The sequence below is a fragment of the Opisthocomus hoazin genome, chromosome 3 (assembly GCF_030867145.1).
Source record: "Opisthocomus hoazin isolate bOpiHoa1 chromosome 3, bOpiHoa1.hap1, whole genome shotgun sequence".
In the NCBI taxonomy this organism is placed as follows: domain Eukaryota; kingdom Metazoa; phylum Chordata; class Aves; order Opisthocomiformes; family Opisthocomidae; genus Opisthocomus; species Opisthocomus hoazin.
The window spans coordinates 88,550,736-88,572,482 of record NC_134416.1 but is presented as its reverse complement, the minus strand read 5'-3'; the positions used below and the strand labels follow the sequence as shown (position 1 = coordinate 88,572,482).

General features: G+C 39.4%; 1 protein-coding gene across 4 annotated transcripts in view; it reads right to left on the bottom strand.

The window, feature by feature from the left end:
• Positions 1-9,052: 9,052 nt before the first annotated feature.
• Positions 9,053-21,747, bottom strand: part of SLC35B3 (solute carrier family 35 member B3) — a 29,071-nt gene continuing 16,376 nt past the window's right edge. For 2 of the 4 annotated variants that reach the window (XM_075416959.1, XM_075416956.1), the window contains exons 7-10: positions 20,020-20,112; positions 19,498-19,609; positions 15,190-15,259; positions 9,053-14,089 (exon numbers count right to left, since the gene is read on the bottom strand). In XM_075416959.1, coding sequence (XP_075273074.1) covers positions 13,939-14,089; positions 15,190-15,259; positions 19,498-19,609; positions 20,020-20,112 — 426 coding nt within the window. In that variant the 3' untranslated portion in view covers positions 9,053-13,938. The other 2 variants (XM_075416957.1, XM_075416958.1) reach the window with 2 other exon arrangements.

Sequence of the window (21,747 nt, the reverse complement as noted above, 5' to 3'; positions counted from 1 at the left end):
CATTCCAGAGGCAAAGAGACTAAATTAAGTTAGAGTCATAAGAATCAGTTATTCCCCACAGTCAAAATAAATCAGCAATTGACTACACACATTCACCAAGAGTTAGTCAGGATGTAGCTGACACATTAACCAAGACGAAAGTACACCTGTTAGAAAAATATGTTGCTTTTATTTCTCAGTAGGATAATGTAACAAATATAAATTCATGATTAACTGGTTTAGCAGAGAGAGGATATGTTCCTCCCTACAGCAGTGTGTAACTCACAGGCTGCTGGTACTGCTGGTTTGATAGTTGGATATTAATAGACTCTACAAGCAATGGGACTTTTCTATGATGTTTCTCCTTCATCTTTTCTTGCAAAGACAGTTCTGAGGTTATGAAGCTACACATGTATTCACTGAAGTACGGCTGTATCTTTCTGCTCAATCCTAGATTTACTCCAGCTTCTTGCAAAATGTTCAGACCTAAACCTGTTCAGATCACACACACGTGAATGTTACTGCAAGATAGGAAAGAATGCGATCTTACACTGTCAGCTATTCCACAGTAACAACCTATGGGCTCAATAAAGATGAGATAATTTAAGTATTTTCAGTGAGAAGTGTGAGCACATGGGCGGTTTTGACGGAATTCACTGTGTGGCAGCTGAGTTTCACATCACAAATATTTGTGGATACAAACTCTTAGGTGTCTATTCTCCATATAAGGAGCAAAATGTTTGCATATTTTGGGGGATCTGGTCCTTATTTTTTCAATAATTCAAGATTGTCTTTGCATAAAGAAACAATACACATACCCCTGGCTCAGAAGACTAACAAAAGAATAAGCCTATGAACACTCCATAAGGTCACAGTTGTCATGGTGAAAGGAATGCAAAACGATAAATTTTAGGAGGGCAAACTTCCAGCTCTTCAAGGAGATAGTCAGAAGGACTCCCTGGGAAATGGTCCTCAGGGACAGGGGGACCGAACAGAGCTGGCAGGTCTTTAAGGATGTATTCCACAGAGCGCAAGAGGTCTCGATCGCCAAGTGTAAGAAGTCAGGCAGAGAAGGGAAGAGACCGGCATGGCTGAGGCAAGAGATGCTGGTCAAACTAAGGAAGAAGAGGGAACTGCACAGGCAGTGGAAGCAGCGACTGGCTTCCTGGGAAGAGTATAGGGAAGCTGCCCGGTTGTGTAGGGATGGGGTCAGGAAGGCCAAGGCACAGCTGGAGCTGAAATTGGCAAGGGATGGGAAAAATAACAAGAAGGGCTTCTACAGGTATGTCAGCCGAAAAAAGATGGTCAAGAAAGCGTACCCCCGCTCATGAGCGAGACCGGCGAACTGGTAACAGCAGATGAGGAGAAAGCTGAGGTACTCAACAACTTTTTTGCCTCAGTCTTCACTGGCAACCTCTCTCCTCACCCCTCCCGAGTTGATGGATGGCATGAAGGAGACCAAGAGGGTAAAATCCCTCCAGCTGTAAGTGAAGACCAAGTTTGGGACCTCCTGCAGAACCTAAATGTAGAGAAGTCCATGGGACCCGATGAGATGCATCCCAGAGTCCTGAGGGAACTGGCTGATGTAGTTGCCAAGCCACTCTCCACGATATTTGAAAAGTCATGGCAGTCAGGGGAAGTCCCCAGTGACTGGAAAAAGGGAAACATTGTGCCCCTTTTCAAAAAGGGTAGAAAGGAAGACCCCGGGAACTACCGACCTGTCAGCCTCACCTCTGTGCCTGGGAAGATCATGGAACAGAACCTCCTAGAAGATAAGCTAAGGCACATGGAAGCCAGGGAGGTGATTCGGGACAGCCAGCATGGCTTCACCAAGGGCAAGTCCTGCCTGACCAACCTAGTGGCTTTCTATGATGGTGTAACAACAAGGGTGGACAAGGGAAAACCTATGGATGTCATCTATCTGGATTTTTGTAAAGCCTTTGACACGGTCCCCCACAACATCCTTCTCTCTAAATTGGAGAGCCATGGATTTGATGGGTGGACCGTTCGGTGGATAAGGAATTGGTTGGATGGTCGCAGCCAAAGGGTAGTGGTCAACGGCTCAAGTGTCCAGATGGAGACCAGTGACGAGTGGAGTCCCTCAGGTGTCCGTACTGGGACTGGTGCTGTTCAATATATTTATCAATGACATGGACAGCGACATCGAGTGTACCCTCAGCAAGTTTGCAGATGACACCAAGCTGAGTGGTACGGTCGAGACACCAGAAGGACGGGATGCCATCCAGAGGGACCTGGACAAGCTGGAGATGTGGGCCTGTGTGAACCTCATGAGGTTCAACACGGCCAAGTGCAAGGTCCTACATCTGGGTCAGGGTAATCCCCAGTATCAATACAGGCTGGGGGATGAAAGGATCGAGAGCAGCTCTGCTGAGAGGGACTTGGGGGTACTGATAGACGAAAGGCTGGACATGAGCCAGCAATGTGCGCTGGCAGCCCAGAGGGCCAACCGTGTCCTGGGCTGCATCAGGAGAAGCGTGGCCAGCAGGTCGAGAGAGGTGATTCTGCCCCTCTACTCTGCTCTGGTGAGACCTCACCTGGAGTACTGTGTTCAGCTCTGGAGCCCTCAGCACAGGAAGGACATGGAACAGTTGGAGCGGGTCCAAAGGAGGGCTACAAAAATGATCCGAGGGCTGGAGCACCTCTCCTATGAGGACAGGCTGAGAGAGTTGGGCTTGTTCAGCCTGGAGAAGAGAAGGCTGCGGGGAGACCTAATTGCAGCCTTTCAGTACTTAAAGGGAGCCTATAGGAAAGATGGGGACAATCTTTTTAGTAGAGACAGCAGTGACAGGACAAGGGGTAATGGTTTTAAACTAAAACAGGGTAGGTTTAGGCTGGATATAAGGAAGAAATTCTTTACAATGAGGGTTGTGAAACACTGGAACGGGTTACCCAGAGAGGCAGTGGAGGCCCCATCCCTGGAAACATTCAAGACCAGGTTGGACAGGGCTCTGAGCAACCTGATCTAGTTAGCGGTGTCCCTGCTCGCTGTGGGGGGGTTGGACTAGGTGACCTCTAGGGGTCCCTTTTGACCCAAAACTTTCTATGATTCTATGATTCTATGATAGAAAAATTACTTGCATAGCATAAAACTAGTAACTAGGACGCCAGGCTTTTTTTAACTGGTATTCTTCACTTAGACTACAGGAATGAAAAACCAGAAAAGGTGAGGGCAGAGGAGAAAATATGGAGATAAAACCATAAGCGATCCAGTGTGGGTTGCTCCTCGGACTGAAAGGAACAATGTTCTCCCAAAGGCACGTGTCCTCATGTAGCTACCTCAGCTCTTTTTCTGTTGCTGCCCTACAACATCCACAGGCAGAAAAATTAATCTTTTTGCAAGAAATAACAGAGTTAATGGATGTACTGCCAGCCCTCCCTGCTGTGGCAATTTGGAGAGGATGATGCTTTATGCACCATCTTATTTGCTGTTGTAATAATCTTCAGACATGTACCATTATTTACTACATGAGGCTGAGAAAATAACACAGGTTACCAATTCTGTTGAAGAGAGATGACAATAACAGAAATGAACACAGGGAAGAAGAGATGCAGACAGCTCTTACTGTGAGTCTCCATAACTAAACTAAAAACAGAGGATAAAACATCTATATTGAAAATTACTTATGAAGAATCTCAGGTGCCACAGAATATTAATTAGGAAATATACAAAGGCAAAAAAAAATAATCAATGTGAACCCCCCCCCCCAAACTGTGCAAAATGCAAGTATCCACACTTTCAAAGATACACATTTTAACTCTGTAAGTTATTACCAGAAAGAGAACAGTTAAACTGATCCAACAGTTATAGCTCTGGCAGAAGAAATCTAGCAGACGGCACAAATTGCACACTAAATCACATACAGCTCCCTCCAGCCACCCGCCTATCTACCAGACATGATTCACTCATTTTCAGCTTGGCACAGCTATTCTCAACTTTGAAGGACCTGCAATACAGATGACTGACAGGAGCCATCCTATTTGTGACTATGAAGTCTCAGCATACCTAAAAAGAATGTCTTTGCCCATCGACTAAGTCATACATTTAAGATGAACCTGTCTTCACAGTGGATCTCCACAGACAGCAAGGGAAGCTTTGCACAGAGTGGCAGTCTAGTCCTCTTCTGTGGTGACTGGATTTCGTATTTTCAGAACAATAAAGCAGCTAAGGCTCAACAGGATTTAGATTGTCTTTGATTGCTTTGAAAAATCCCTGTCCCGATTCTTCGCCCAATTACCGAAACCTGCTTTTCATCCAACATTGCGCACTGGAAAAATAGGATAGCCAAGAATTAACCCACTTGCTGTCCAATGCATCTTGATTTTCATTTTTTTTTCTTTGTTGATGTTCTTTCCTCATCCTATGACAGTGCACAGTGCAGAAATATAATCTGGTAGGAGATGCCACATTGCTCCTTTCCGATACACAGCTATACCCACTCTTCATACAAATTTAGCTTTCAGTAGGAAAACGCTAGCTCCCCCGACTAGCCACATTTCTACTTAGAAGCCAAAGCATGTGTCATCTGTACATAGTCTATGCTTCAACTTCTCAGAAAAAAATGAGCTCTTCTCTGAGAAAGAATAGATTGTATTGAAGCTGTCTTGCAATGCAGAATTCACCAAGTCTGAGACGGTCAATTAAAGCTGCCTTAACTATGCGCCTAGGGATCCAAAAGCTTTAGGCAATAACTGGTCTCATCCTAGGCAGGCATGCAAACCTCATTGCTTAATCTCAGGCTGCCTTAATCCCAGGAAAGACAGAGTTTGCAAACCAAGCTTTTACAGCTGGGCATGAGTCATTTATTAAGGATAAGGAGTCTGGGGAAATCAGGTGTGACTCATGGTAAGGATTATCTACTTTTAAATCAATTCTTACATATGTAGTTATGTAGAATTTATTTTCTTTTGTTAAAATCAAGGATGCTGATATTACCTAAAAGCAAGAATAGAGTCTTCATTTGAAGACGCCAAGCACTCACCTTCAGATTTTACTATTAGCCGCACTGCACAGGATGGTGTAAACTCAGGATAGAATACTACCAGCTGTTACCTTGAACTGCTTATTAAGGGCAATTTTTAGTGTATTTCTCACTAAAATGATTTTCCAGTACCAAAATTTGGATAGTACACAAAATACATAATCCTAACTTTAGGCTAGAGCAACAAAAGATTAAAGGCATGTTAAAGCCTAAAGAGCTTAAATTCTGCTTAGTCACTGCCTGAAGCCTATATAAACTCTGCTTTATGCACTAAAGCCTTTCAGGAGCCCCAAATCCTCTTTATGGACATGCCCATGATTGTCCAAACCCTGTGGCTGCAATGTCTATCTCCAACTGAAACAGCCACCAAGTTCAAAATAAATAGGTAACCTTTACCTGTTTGTGAAAATAAGCAGATTTACTGGATTAGGCATGAGAGTATTAACATAGCAGGCTACATTTAAAGACAGTGAGCAGAGAAGCCGTTTTTATCTTTAAACCACACTGTTCATCATTCGATGATGTGGCTTTTCTCTCCTCAGCCACAGCAGTCAGAGTCTTCCCCCTCAACTCTGTTCTGAAGGGGTATTTTTCACTTTTAAACTACAGGTCATTCTGAAAGCTGAGATGGGGCACTTCCAATTTGTATTGCTATCACTGCTTCACTCACGAGGGACAATTATTTAGCTGGACCTGGTCATTCAAATACTTGAACACATCTGAGCCTGCAACTCACCTATCTGCAAATTTGGGTTGCTCTACCTTCTATAGACAGCCTATAACATAACCTACTTCCTAAGCATAGCCTGTAGAGCCCTTAATTTTTTGTGCTGATGGCTCTTTACCCATAACGCACAACTGCAATAGTTCTCATGTGACAGAAGGGATCGTAAGAAACATGAAACTATAACATAGTAGCTTTAATGATATTTTCTAGTTGTTAGGAGTTTTTATTATTACAGTTTGTATGCTTGCATATACAATGATCCAATGCTTTAACTGTTGTACTAACCTCTGCTTCAAAATATGTAAACTACAGTCCTCGAAAGAAAAGGAGGGATTGATACCTGTGAACGTAGTGAATGTAGTAGATGTAGCTGATGTAGATATAAGTTATCACTTTATGTCATCAGAACCATTGTACAACAGATTAATTAAAACCAAAGCACGTCTTGGTTCTCAGTGGATAATTGGGATAGCTGTAGGATAAGAGATTCCCAAATAATTCCACTCCAGGCAGCTCGGCCTTGGGAGAGCAGAAGCACTGAGCTACAGAGATAAAGAGGCACCAAGAGGACAAGACGACCGGAACAAAACAACCTAGAAGGACATGGCATACGAGATCTTAGGACTGAGTTTGAGCAGAAACAAAGGTCAGCCAGCAGACGCTGTGATGAAGAGTGCGAGCCTTCATCTGAAGACCCCCAACGACCACCTGGAGGTGCCAACAGACATGCATGAAAGACATTAACATATGCTAATTATTCTGGAAAAACCATGAATATGCTAAGCATTTCAGAGAAATATAATGAATATGTATATTGTGATTGTATTTAGCCTGAAATGAAAGGGTGTTTGGCATGCATGTTAGGAGGAGAGATCCCCCGTGTGCCCAGCACCATAATAAAGGATACCTGCTTAACAGTATGCATTGTACTGTTAGGTTATTACTGGATCTTCGCATCACATGTAACAAAAATAGCATGAGGGCTTGCAGTTTTTGAAATCATGGAGAAGCATGCAGCGAGGAAGCACTTCTGTAGTACGCAGCTGACATCATGTCATGCGCGAGACCGGGCTGCAGAGCTTTCACAGCGCTTCGTTACCCAGATGTCTCTGCTACCTCATTCCTGTTCCCCAGTTGTGGACAAGTGTGAAAAAGACTCTTCTCTTCAGAGGTTTGATTATATCCATATTTATGTTAGCACTGAGTGGCAATAGGTACTGCAGTGGTTGTGGAACCACGCAGGAGTTCAGGAACTCAGCATGAGGCAACAGCGGAAAAACAGGAACTGTAGCCTGTCAAGAAAGATTCATTCTTCTGCAAATGGTACAGTAAAAGGATCCTACAGGTGTGTCTGAATTCCCAGAGATTATTTTAGTGGCCTACTGAACCCCTCGCCAATTGCTTCACAGACTATAACTGAAGCTATAACCTGTCTCGTGTAACAGCGCTGTGTTTGCCCTTCCTAGGGAGAACAGGGAGGGCACCCTGCTCCACCTCGATCCAAAAAACCACTTTGCATTTTCTTACGAATGGTAGACACTTCTGGGATGTCTACATTCCCTCAAGACGTAGACTTTACAAGAAGCACAACCACTCTTCTTAAACTGTGTGTAAGACTTTGCTTGGTAAATCCAATTTACTGCCAGTCCTACTCAGAAAATTCAGGAAGATGAGGACACATAGGCTTGCTGCATAGGCTTGCTGCATTAACAGAGAGCAAAGCAGAGAAGCTGGCAGCACAGAATCAACCAGACTCCACGCATACCCAAATCCTGCTGTCTTACAGCCCCCTCCCACACCTGACAGGGTGTTTCACCCAGAACATGGCACCAAGTCTATTCCAGGAGACAGGCTGCAGCAGAAGCCAAACTTAACAACCCCCTGCATTCAGATACACCACACTAACAGAAGCCCAGGGGATCTTTAATTGATTATTTTTTCCTTTACTGCTGCAGTTTCAGGTAAATAGCAGTTTACCATGTGACAGAGAGATTGTACAGCAGTATTTAGTGTGTGTGCTCCAGTGCTGGTGGGGCTCAAGTGCTCAACCTGACATAGCAAGTTAATTTTATATGGAATTAGGACTGCTATAAGATATACCTTTTGCATAGATATGCTCATGCAAATACCCAATACTACAGAATATTTAAGTGGAATTTATACCTGGGCTTTGAACATGCAGGAAGGCATCTATCACAGCTGACCACGTTCATGCAATATACTGACAACTAACAGGCAGCAAACGGTGCAGTACACTTGTAACAGGCACCTGCAGATCAGATGCTGCACTAAAACACCCAATAGCATGGTAAGAGCTACATGGAGAAAAAACAAAAGAAACTTTGAACTCCTTGACGAACACATTCAAGTAGTTCTGTGTTGACAGCATCTATTTCATCTACTAGTTTTCATTTGCTCTAAGAGATTCACATCCTGCCATCTTGCATTGAGCAGCAGTTACCAACTGAAGGTCTCTCTCTCGAGGGGATTGTGCTCTGGCTTCTTCAGCTTCAGCTGAGCAGCCAACCCAGACAGACATGCTTGTTTTAAGTATGTTAACTCTTCAAAAACAGGAGAAAAAGTGGAAGTACTGGAATCAGGACAAAGATGGTAACATTTACCATTACAGAATGGTTGAGGTGGGAAGGGACCTCTGGAGGCCATCTGGTCTAACCCCCTCTGCTCCAGCAGGGCCACCTGCAGACAGCTGCCCAGGACTGTGCATCCAGACAGCTTTTGAGTATCGCCAAGCATGGAGACCCCGCAACCTCTCTGGGCAACCTGCACCTGTGCTCGGTCACCCTCACAGTGGAAAAGTGTTTCCTGATCTTGAGAGGGAATCTCTGGTTTGTACCCGTTCCCTCTGGTCCTGTCACTGGGCACCATCAAGAAAAGCCTGGCTCTGCGTTCTTTGCACTCTCCATTCAGGTATTTATACACAGTGATGAGATTCCCCTGAGCCTTTTCTTCTCCAGTCCGAACAGTCCTAACACTCTTAGCCTTTCTTCTCAGAGAAGTGCTCCAGTCCCTTCATCATCTTTGTGTCCCTTTGCTGAATTCTGTCCCATAGCCCCGTATCTCTCTCATCCTGGGGAGCCCAGAACTGGACGCAGTACTACAGGTAAAATAACAATTACAAGGTAAAACTTTACACTCAAAAAAACAAGAGAAGAACAAGCATAAAACTGAGAACTCTAACAAAGAAAAAAAAACATTAAAATATCCGTAAGTGTAGAGAAGCAATATATTACTATCACACCTCACGAAAAAACAGCAGAACAGCAGAAATTGATCCAGGTATAGAAAAGAAGCATTAAGTCAGCATTATATTCTGAGTATTTGTGCACCAATGTTCTTTATTGCATTACTGTCTTTGCTTCTCTACAAGTCAATGGCAAAAAGATACAGATCCAGCACAACACCGTTATGCTCAATCCCTCATATAGTGACACAACTCCTCACAGTTTTCCAGTGGCAGCAGCTTTTGACCAGCAGCAAGGTGGACTAAATTCGGACCAGTCACCTGAACATGAAGGGTATTATGCTTCTGCTGTGCCTGCTACTCTCTCTGGCTTGTTTCCGTAGCAGTGTTCACAGAAAACAGATCAATGAGATGACAACAATGCAAACAACGCAAAGATGCTTCAAACAAAATGCAGCAAGCCTATTTTATGTCTGTCTTCGCTTTAAATTATACTAGTACAGAACACGAAACAGGAACAATTTAAAAACTTTAATACTGGGGTAAAAGAAAACCGAGCTTACATTGGTACTGTTCCATTTCAGGTACAGAATGGCTCTGTTGGATCTGGGGCACAGAATAACTGAGGGAATTAACATCTATTCATTGCTCATCACAGACTTACTAAGGCAACTATGGGCTAGTCACCATCTCTGCTTCATCAGTGAAACGGAGATAGGATTTTTCTGCCTCATAGGCAAGACTAAAATTAATCTCTATAAACTGCCTGAATAGTCAGGAATTTTATATTAAATATTAAAATTAATACAGATTTTTAAACAGGTAAAATGTACAAGAAAAAAACCCCTTCCACTAACAAATTCTGAGCTATTACTTCAACCATATATAAAACCCCTCCAGAAAAAAAAGTAAGAATCCATTTAATTACTTCCCTAACTTGTGAAGTTTACTTATTATTTCCTGCCCTCCAGAGCATACATGCAATTCTATACCTCTTTTCAGAACACCAAACAACTCAGAAAGTTTCCATGACTGAACAAGCAGTGGTCAAACATGAGAGAAGGGCTTATTTATGCCTGAGAGCATGGCAGGCAGAGAAAAAAGAAACAATTAAGGCAAACCAGGTTAGTAAGGAAGACACTTATTAAAGAAAAAAGAGCACTTGCAATAATTTATTTCCTCTTCCTGTAGTTCTCAAAGGCAAGCAAGAGAGAAGAGATATTTTCCTGGAAGATGGAACAAGGTCAAGGAGTTAACTCATATATGTACTCATCAAGACCTTCCCAAAAATAACGGAAAGTATAAAAGGAAAGATTTTTTTTCATGGATAAAAAAGGAATGTGACCAATCTGCAATAGTCTGATGTGAGTCCTTAAATGCAGAATAGAAGCCTGAAACAATCCATAGTGCATCAGCAGAGCATGTTGAAAAGGGAGTTATCATCCAAAGTAAGACAAGTAAGGACGACAAGAAGGAAGACAATTAGGAATGCCTAAGTTACAGGCTAAAATGTTTGGTAAATTCAAAGCACATGAGTGGCAAAACAAGATTAAGAAAAACAGTTTAATGCAGTTATCAGGAAACACTGTAGGTTTGGGAGGGGGGTATTGGTTAGTTCAGAGTATTAGTTCTTCCACACTTGTATTGACATGTAGGTATCTGAATAATTAGCAGTTTGATGATACTGACATACTAAAATACTGAAGAAATCCACTGCGCAATTACTTTGGTATTCAAGTGTGCCAAATAAATGCAAAAATGTAATGTGAAAGCAACTGAAAACAGAGCTCCTTCAGTCCTCCCAAGGTCAGGGTGTCACAGAGGTAGATTGCATAGATCCACATTAGTGGAGACCTTGGGCAGCCTTAAATTTTAGTGTGAACTTCAATCCCATTATAACTAATTCTTATATCAGAGTTTTTCTGCAGAGAGGAGAAAGTTGTGTAGCATAAGAATAAGAAGCGACTGATCCACATTATATTTAGACAACATCTTTTATGGTGACAGAATAAATGTTTTTTTCTGTAGTTTCACAATGCCTACTGTAAAGAGTCCAGGAGCCAATGACTATAAAATGCAAAAGTTATTATGATCAGCCTACGTGGCAACATTAGGAAGGGTTAACCAACATCCCAATATAAGTGCTCTTATATGAAAAAAACCACAGAATTTACAGCTACTTTGTCGACAAGCCCTTATTCATATTTCATAGACAACATAAAAAGCTACATATACAGTGCAGAAGATTCTACACCAAAAGTTTATAATAAGAACACTTGGAGGTTTGTACAGTTATCTTACTTGCATGTGCTATAAAGCTTATTAAAAAACAGACAAGAAAATCACTGAAATGAAGGTTTTCTTAACCTCTCAATGAAAGCATGAAACTGCACAGGTGGCAAATTACGAACTGCTCTCACTTATGTATGCATTTTCATTAACAAGCTTACGTATTGTTGATTAGCAAGTACTAGACTCATGCTTATGAAAATAAAAATCTGATTCTTAAATTTACACTATTAACACTAAACCTACAATATTTGTCTACAAAAATCATTTTTAAAGTACACCTGTAAAACAAAACACACTTTTATATAGTTAATAAAAAATAAATCAAAACTTCCCTTAACATGTGCTCCACTAACTCAAGTCTTGTATACAAGAGAGAATAAATTAAAAGGTGAAATATTGTGAACACTACACTCTCCAAGGAGAGAAAATAGAGACAAAATTGGATTACATAAACAGTGCCTACATATTACATCATAAACAGCAACCTACACATTACATCTGAATTCTAGGCGGAAACTTTGGGAGTGACTTCTCATCTCTTTATATGAAACAGGTGCCAAACGAATGATACTTACTATGACTTTCTGCATGTATGGTAGCTTTCGCATAATTTGGTTTCCTGAAGTTCAATACAGTTTAGTAAGAGACAGAGTTTACAGATAGCAAAACAGACTGAAAAATTGTCAACACAATGCTCAAATTCTAATTACCAAGTTCCACCAAGCTACTGAACAGAGCAGTAAATGTTCTGCAATTACTCTCTTCTCAATGATTCAGAAACTGTCCCTTTTTTTAAGCCTGATAGGTAACTTAACCTCACTGGGAAGAGGAACTTCATTTAGTCAAAAGAATACAAGGGAATATAAGAGTCAATAAATAATATGGGGAAGGACATGTATCAATCCCCTTGACTTGGTCAAATGCACTCTTGCATCAAATTTGAAACTGTAACCCTTTTTCACATCTTCTCATAAAACTCTGACTGCAACATGAAAACAGATAGTCAGGGCAGGCCATACTTCTCTTTCAGGGTGTATCTGTTTGTCAAATTCACACCTCTCTACCTTGCCCAGGACACAATCAATCATGCAGCAGCTGGGAATTTAAAAAACAAAATTTTCACACGCAATAAATTCCCCTAACTGGGCAACACTGGATGCATATGGGTTGAAAGGCTTTGCTGACATACCAGAGCAGCTTGAGTGCTGGAAACAGTGCAGTTAGCACAGCTTCCCACTCCACTCATTTGTCCCATCGTGTTAAGATGTCTATTTTATTCCATGTTCTATTTCATAACATACTTAATATGCAATATGCTAGCTACCAACTCAATAAGCAAAATTTAAGGCACATTTTGTGTCTGTGCTTTGATTAGAAGCTCCCTGGAACAGCAATTCTTCCCAAATGTCTGAAAAACATTTTGTATTTTGAATACTTTCATAAACTAATATTTTTGGCAGAAGGCAATCCTCTGCAATATTTCAATTCTTTGTACATTCTTCCTGATTACACAATTCTGTTCTCCAATTCTGTCTAAGTTGAAAGAATACACATCAAGATGCATCTAAGGGACACAACAACAACAACAAAATCATGACCCCATGAGAACAATGAACTGTAAGGTGATTATTATTTTTAAAGTGCTATTGTTAAATATATCAAATGAAAGAGATGGCAAACGATTCAAAAGCGAGTTAAATATGAAAGTAAGGAAGACTAAGTCCATTTATCTCTCTAAATTCATGATGAAAAAGAGACTGGCAGTACATTGTCTCCTCCTGTCATTAAATAAAGAAAATTGTAATCTGTACCCTAATCCTCTTAAGTTCATCACAGGACCACACAAAGACTGACACAATACATATCCCAAATGTATTAGCAGATGCTGTTATTCTTTACTCCAATACGGAAAATTAAGAGTTTTGGTTTGATGATACCAATTTAGAGAGCTCCCACATCTTTTTACACCGTTATGGCATGGAGGGCCACAAGACACTAAAAATCTTGTTTCCATCATGTCTTTTCCATTCTGTATTCTCACCCTGTTTACGTCTAAAAGCCCACTGTCCTCTACTAAAAGCATAGGTGTTGACTGCACAGACTCAATCTCATTTTTGTTAGTTGCAAGCAATAATCAAAGAGTAACACCTTAAGATTCCCATAAAAATTTCAATTACGACAATAAATACCAAGTTCTGGGATGATCTAATCAAGAACTTAAAAAACCTGAAACATTTTTATTTAAGATGAAAAAGAGTGACAACATAACACACTCTAAACATTCCACCTTGTAAAATCGCATTTGGTGAACCAGTTGCTGATTAGGCTCCATTAAATGTTAATACAGTATTACATTTAAATTACCCCGCCTAGACAAATTAACAAAGAACCACTAATCTCAGATCAGCCACATGGCCAATATTATTAAAATGCCCAAATTAGTCTTCTGCTCTGTTCCACTTGCAGTGCAACTTCTCAGCAGTTTGCCAGTAGCTGCTGTCCTTCATTGCTTGATGATGCCATCAACGGCCTACAAAACCTTCTGTGATGAATTCAAGTGCTCTGAAGAAAAGGCTCACAAAAAAATCTGCAAGCAGACAATGCGCCTTCAGATCCTTTGGTTTTAATAATGTTCCCGTTGGAAAGTGAATCAGTTGAAGACTGTTCCAATAAAATAATAACAGTTCAAATAAAATAATAACAGTAAGTCATAGTCTAGACAAGGCACAAACCACTGTCTATACAGTTTGTGACAACGTCCTTGTTTTTCTTTCTTCCACATTTCTTTTCAAAAGACCACGTAGTGAAAGCAGTTTGATTTTATCCATATTTTTACTGTAAACATTAAGAAATATACCAAGGACAACCAGTAAGCCTGACCACACGTACCTAAAGGGGAGGAAGAGAAGGGTGGAAAAGTTACCATTAGCACTTTATCTGTAGTGATTACATACTAATATGTGTGGATTAAATAAAAATGAAGTGCCTACATTAAGGAGAGGAGTTGAAGGAAAAAAAAACCCACAAATTAGTGGACTGAGAAAGATTTTTCTTGAATCTTTATTACTACTGTCCTTCTACCCTTCCTTTTCACATTCTGGCTGGAGAGTCTAAGGTGTATTTATAGTTAAATAATAACTAAACAGTAGCTGTTCTTTCTCACATGAATAAAGTAGTCCTCAGGGGTTTTGGTATGTTTTTCCTTCCTATGGTTATGAGAGCTAGACCCTCTATTACTGGACCAAAATGTGTTCTCAGTGCCTTCTATCCATACTTCCCAATATAGGCGCATTTTTCTTTCAGCTCTCCATTATTTTTAGCCTGAAAAATTTTAGTTGGAGTAAATTCCATTTGGGTATTTGGCTGTAAGCTTTGTTCTTAAATTTCAAATAAATTTATACATAGAAATAAAATTGAATACTATTTTTTTTCAAAACAGAAGCAATTAGGATCAATACAGCAACTCAGCTGGATTTTTCAAAGTAAGCTCGTCCTTGAAATTAAAAAAAGGGAAGAAACCCAAGCACAAAAATCTTGCAATCTAATATATGAAGACAATACCAGCTTGCAGTTATTTAAAAGGAAAAGCTAAGAACTCAAACGTGAGCTCATAAAAGGAGAAGCAATACTGTCATGGAGAAAATGCCTTCCTTTAGCCAGACCTTCCTCCACAGAGAAAGTACCCCAATAATTTATTATTATAAACACTAGGTATTATGTAAGATTTTTCTTAAAAAATCAACAAAAAATGCCAACACATGGAATAGCTTGTCTTCTAGACCTTCAGAAAAATGGAAACTATTTTCTCTAACATGAGTAGCAACAACAAGCCAGTCAGTATTACAGCAGATTGCCAACATTTGTAGAAGATATGAAATGAAAAGCATTAATGCCTGAATATGATTAATTACTGTGGTTACATTTCCATGATGAAGAACATAATTTTTTATAAAATATATAAAAACCCATTTAAAACTATAAATACTTACTGGAATGTGAATGGCTTTGCAAAAAACAAAAAAGAAAGCACAATGGTCATTGCTTTTCTTCCTGTCGTTACTGCAGAAGAAAACAAATGTTACTACTTTAAGAACTCAGTTACAGCAAAAGAACATAATATAGTCTTCAATATTAATAGATAACATCATTACATAATTGTCTGGCTAAAACGATGATCGCCCGTGGTGCAAACACAGACTTGCAGGTGCCCCGGTCCAGCGCAAAACAGTGCTAGTATTATCTGCTGTCTGAAACCAGTACCAGCTCCAGGCACAGTATCTGCAGCAGAGAAACTTCCACAACAAGACTTGTTATTTAGTAACTTCATGCTAATCAAACCGCGGTATCTGAAAGCAACAGACAATCCTTGCAAGCAACTGATGGTATAAAGTAATCTGCTAAAGCAGAAAGAAGTGGTATCACTATTTGGATACACCAAATCTTTTGCCACTTCCACCTCATTCCAGTTCAGAGGTGTTTTGGGCTTTACTTTTTAAGTGCAATTGGATCACCATCTTGTCATTCTTTTGAAGTGACTGTAAGTTTACCTAATAGTGAAGAGAAATAAAATTACGGTTAGAAACCTAAGAGACCAAGAATGTCTGACTTCTATGATTATGCATCAGGAAGATTTCATCAAAATTATTAAGAGACCTTCCTCTACATGTGATCTTATCACTAGAAACAATCAAGGTATCAAGAAGAGCTGAGAAATCAAATCCTGCTACCAAAATGGAAGTAAACTATCTGTTTGGGTTACTCTCAAATTAACTATAGCTTCAACAATTACTTGAACAATTTCAGTGCTATCTGCTATGAACAAGAATACAGCGTTGCTAGCAAGTTGTGGACTGGGACACCTATATAGTTTATCATTGAAATAAATTCAATAAAATGAGTAAAATTTATAGAAAATGTTTTAAAAAAAATAATTAAAAAGGCAGCCAGGTGTACGAGTTTAGCTACAGAGGTTAAGGGCCTGAGAAGGTGTTCTATACTATAGTGCAGGCTTCCTGCTCAAGAAAGACCCCAGTACAATTGCCTGCACCTAAAGAAAACTATGTTATTCAGTAACAGAAAATATTTTGCTTATTATGAAGTACTTCTTACTACATCATACTGGAAAGCCTTACTTGTGTAACTACGCCCACACTAGTTTTACTGTAACACACTGACAAAAGGAGCCAATGCCTACTGATGTATATTCATGCTGGTATGGCTAGGTAAAGCAAGTTTCATTCTTCCTAACCCTTCGCCACAAACAAATATTTACTTAAAAGCATGTTTTCTAGTGGAAGAAACAGCCTTCACCTTTGCTTTATCTGCTCCAATCTCGACTTTTTAGTAACAATTTTGTTTACATTTTAAGAAATTTATGCGCATCAAATGATTTTCTATTACATGAAAAATTAAAGGAGAATGCAAAAGAAAACAGAGTTTTAATGAGAAAACAGTTTACAGATGAATAATTTAAAAAATGGTTAAATTACTTCAGTTTTTCTAATTAGGATTATTTCTGCTCTTTCAAATCAGTTATTAATTAAAATATTTATGTAACCAATTCCTTCTAAATTAAGTGCCTTTTCTTCTTTTTCCCAATTAAGTCTGATAATTTCTCATTCTGTTAATAGAAACACAATTTTCATTAAACTCTTTCACCCCACTCCCCCTAAGAAGGGGGAGGGTGGATGCGGGGTGGGAGGGCTAGTAATGAATGTGGTCTTCTTCCAAGGCACAATAAATATTTTCACATTGCTACAGGCAAGACTGGAAGGGCTTGAGTGTTAGGATTGTCAAGGTCAGGAATAAGAAAACCTGGGAAGGGTTTGCTATTCCACAGCATTTTAAAACATTTTTTTTTAGCAGAATAAGACTTTTTTTTTTTTTTTTTTTTTTTTTTTTTAAAGAGCTATTTTAATACGTGAACCAACCCTCTTATCTGGGCCAATTTCCAGTCAGGAGATGTAGTGAACTTTGTTAAAAAAAATGTGAAATGGAAATGTTGCAGAGGCAATAATAGGAAAGCAGAGGATGCAATCCTCAGGTCAAAAAAACAACTGCCTGTATTTTCCTCTGCACTACCGTGAATGAAATAGAGCATCACCTGACAGAAACCAGCTTTTAAGAGCAGAGGGAAGAGAGGAAAACAGCTCCATGGCATCTTGCTACACCTTCCCCTCACCCGCTCCAGGCCCTTGTGACTGATATTTGTAGTTTTAAGAAAAAGTAACCTGAGGAAGGAACAAGCCCGGTTTAACTGTTCTTGGCAGACTACTGTACTGACTATATAAATGACAGAAGCTAGACAGGCAACGACTGATTTTTGAAAAATACACTCAAGTCACATTTAAAGTTTGGAAGCAACAATGTTCTACAGACAAACAATTTTATTTTGCAACATAATTAACTGCTGCTAAAATGAACAGCACCTTATTCCAACAGTTGAGAATATTCTGATATGTAAACGCTTCAGTCACTTGATTGTTTTACAAACTCATAATAATACAGGTTAAAAGCATTCACGTGTAATACAGTTATGTTGTGTGGCTGTAGGTAGCTTTCCCACTCAAGTAATGCCACATAATAAAATCTGCCACGGACTCACAAATACAGATGTAAGCCGTTATAAACTAGTACAAAATATCTGTGCCAGGATTTCTGTTGCACCTGTCTTACTAGTGATTCCTTTGATTTAATAATTTTCTACACTGCTTCTTCCATTAAGAATCTCAGGCAAAGTATCAGCAAGCTCTGAACAGACTTCCTTCTCTGAAGCCATACAGTTGTCCCTCCAAACAGAACATGTTTAGTCTTAATACTTTTCATTGTTTTCTAAGGCACATATCAGCCAATGCATTAGTAAAGACCAAGCATAACCAGATGACATTACTTTCCAGTGCAGTGCTGAGACTCATTGTGCTCAGTGGTTTCCTCATTCACAAAGAGCCAGTCTCAGCCAGGATTTCGATCTCTCCATGTGATTTTTCCAGATGAATGATTACTCAACATGAAGAATATGTCCAGTTGCATATAGGATAAGAGTCAAGTCTGAATATCTATAAAGGTTGAAAATCTATAACAGTTGTGACTGCCTCTTGCTTCACACCCTCCTTTTCTTCATCAGTCTTGACACGTACATGGAGCATGTCAGCATAGACAGGTCTGATTTGCATTTATTGCTAGGAAATTATTATATTATTAGGTGAGAACACCACACCACAGAAACTTTTTATTTGTTCATGAACTATCACAGGAGCAGACAAGATGGCACTTGGTGACTTTCTTAGCCTGGAGAGGATTCCAGCAACTGTTGACACACTTCAGGGACTTAATAGTTCCACATTCACGTGTGGCTGGCATACACCCCAGTGAGTGCCCCAAATCTTTTCAACACATTATCGATCAGAGTTCTTTACATTTGTTTCTTCTGACAGGGTTGATTCAGTCATATGCTGTACTAAACATTTAACAGAAAACATGACTGCTTCCATTTTTGTGGGACAATTACATCAGAAGTCTAGAAGAGGAACTGAAAGACCACAGAGGCTGCTTCTGTCATTAACAACAGGCTTGTACCTGTCCCGTGAATACACAAGCTGCAATTTAGAAATAATCCAGCAGCTGTTACACAGCCCACCAGAAATTTGTTTACTTTAAATCCTGACTTCCAAAACTAATACACACCCTTTATTCCCTTCAGTCTAACAAAAGAACTGAGGAGACTATCATAGAAGTCAGAATTTGTTCCACTTGAGTTTATTCTGAACCGAGTCTGGAGTGTACATTTAATGTTACTTCAGCATTCCACTGAGATTGTATGGACATTAAGAAGCTTTAGGGGAGTTCTTCACAGTTTTTCCACCATTTATTGGAAATCTACAGAAATTCTGTGCTTAGAGACTACAACACTGCCTACTACGCCTTACTGGAACATCCTTACTTTTCCTTCTATGTTTCAAGCAACACCTGTCTTTTCCTTACACCTTGCTACACATTCACCATTGCAATTCACTGTTTAGAACACTGTTGTCTATGCACTAAAAGACAGCACAGGCTATATGCACAAGGTTACTTAACAGACTCTTCGAGGTTGAAACTGTGGCACAGAAAGAACCAGGAAGCTCTCAAACACATACTGCTACAGAAGATCCAAGCTACACAAACCACGGTCAGTCAGCACAAAGAACAAAAAAAAAATCCAGAGTGAGAACAATTCTTAAAAGCTCTGTCCTAAATAATAGAATAGGATTACTTCATGTTTTTATACCAAAAGCAGTGAAGATATAATTTGTTCATACCTGTTACAGCCAGAAGGGCACCAAAGATTTTAATCAAAGCTAGAACAAAGGATATGCCAAAATACCCAGTCAGGGAGAAAAGGAATGCATAACCGTAAGTCTGAACTGGATGCTGCAACAACAACAAAAAAAGCCTGTTAGGAAAATGTAAAACAAACAGATTTACATTGAGGTATTGCAAAATGACATAAAATTACAGACTTTAATCAACTGCTTGAGCAATAATAAGCTGTTCAACAATGCATTCATGCAAAGATCCTTATTTAATTTTAGTTAAATAATGGAAAAATAATAATGACATTATAAGCTCATACATCTGGTCCTAAGATTTTGTTTTTTAAAACATTATCCTATCTTGTACACCAAAGACTGTAACAACTTCCTTAACGTATGAATTATACAAATCAACCAGTTTACTTGAAGAAATTAAAACTTTAGAGAAGTGGTGATACTTTCTAAGTCATACAGAGCAATGTTTTCCAATGAGGTTGTGCATAGAAAAAGGGAAATCTTTATACCTACCTTTGAGCAAAATGTTACTGCAGGGCTTAATCCACTAGTGCATGTTAATCCAAACAAAATATACACAAAACCTATTGAATAGGAATACAAAACCTAGAATAGTTTAAGAGAATTTAATTACCAGGTGATACTACACAAAAACACAAAATTAAATGTTTTCAAATTTTTGGCCCTACTAATTTGTTCAGCTTCTCAGAGCTGACTTTGCAGTGTTTGAAGATGTTTTTCCTAGGATTTCTATCATAGCTGATGTACAATGAAAAGTGAATGGTAACTGTTAGAGACATTCTGACTACCCACAACTACATAAAAAAAAGTTTTGTAAGCTAGTCAGTTGTTAACATCCTGACGTCAATGTTGACTGTGGTAAATCCTTCAAATTCAGGATTTCACAGCCTAAACAAAACTTTACAGTTTGAATAAGTTAAACGTATTTCATTTTCTGCTGCTCTTCCTGCACAGTAAAGATCCATATTACACTAAATGTGCAAAATGCAGCACATAATCACCATGAACTGCCAGAAGTGTCACGTAAGTTTCATCTGTGCCACTTCAGTTCACATACATGGCACACCTGCATTATGGTTATAGGATACAAGATTTTCATATATGACCAGCTCTGGCCTAGTTCAGTACTCAGAACACACTATACTCAGCAAACAGGTAACCACTTTGTTTTGTCTGTACACATATTTCACTCATAGCTTCATACAAAAGCAACCAAAGAATCTTCGTCCTATCTTTTCCTATCTAGAGGCAACAACAGAAGCAGGAAGCGCCCATTCACACGTCCCCCCACTTCACAAAAAGCCTCCCACAAAAGCCTACTTCTTTTGACACAGGTTTCATCAATTTTTCTTTTTATACTATCTCAATTATTTGCAAAAATAAATCTGTTAACAATCAATAGCAATGCCATGAGACAATAGCACACTTATCACTGGTCGACAATGAAGGAAGATGAAATTACCTTTCAAGAGCAGAACTGCTTTCAACCTCTTAAAAAACAATGACCTGATCTTCAGAGCTCTTTACAGTGTTTATACACACAAAAGTTAGTCTCTAGTTCTTCATTTGCCTCTGCACCCAGCTTTTTTCACAAACTACCCAAAGACCTCACTTTTCACAACCAGCAATGAGTACCACATCGCTAGTTCCTTGTTAGGCAGTGTGATGTGAGTCACTTCCTTAGAACCACACACAAGCCTAACTCAGGTATAACTTTCCAGAGCAGTAATTACTGTTTCAGTCACATGAAACCTTTTCTCTTTTCATAATTGCTTAATCCAGGGCAAGTTCCAAGTTAAGCAACAAAACAGAGATCCTGTAGATGACAGGTTCTTTCAGTACTCAACTTTACTGCAGATGGCTGTCCATTGAACACGCTATCTGATACAGAAGACCTCTTAAATTTTCACCCACAAACTCAAGTCTAGAAAAATTATTTCTGAAATTCTGCTTCTACATCTGCACTGAATTCTCTGAATAAAATCCTGGAGTGTAATCTCTATGCCTCAAACAAACAAAACCTTTATATCCTTAATCACTACACTGAATTTCTACAAGTAGTATGAGTATACAATAGAAAGACCAACATTTGCCAGACTAACGCAGACAAAAAGCAAAGTTCTGGAGATAACAGGAGCATCCTAGGTAAGGCAGTTATCAACTCTCAGACGACCGTTGGCAAGATGGAAAGTGGACAAGAAAACAGTCACAGATTGTACT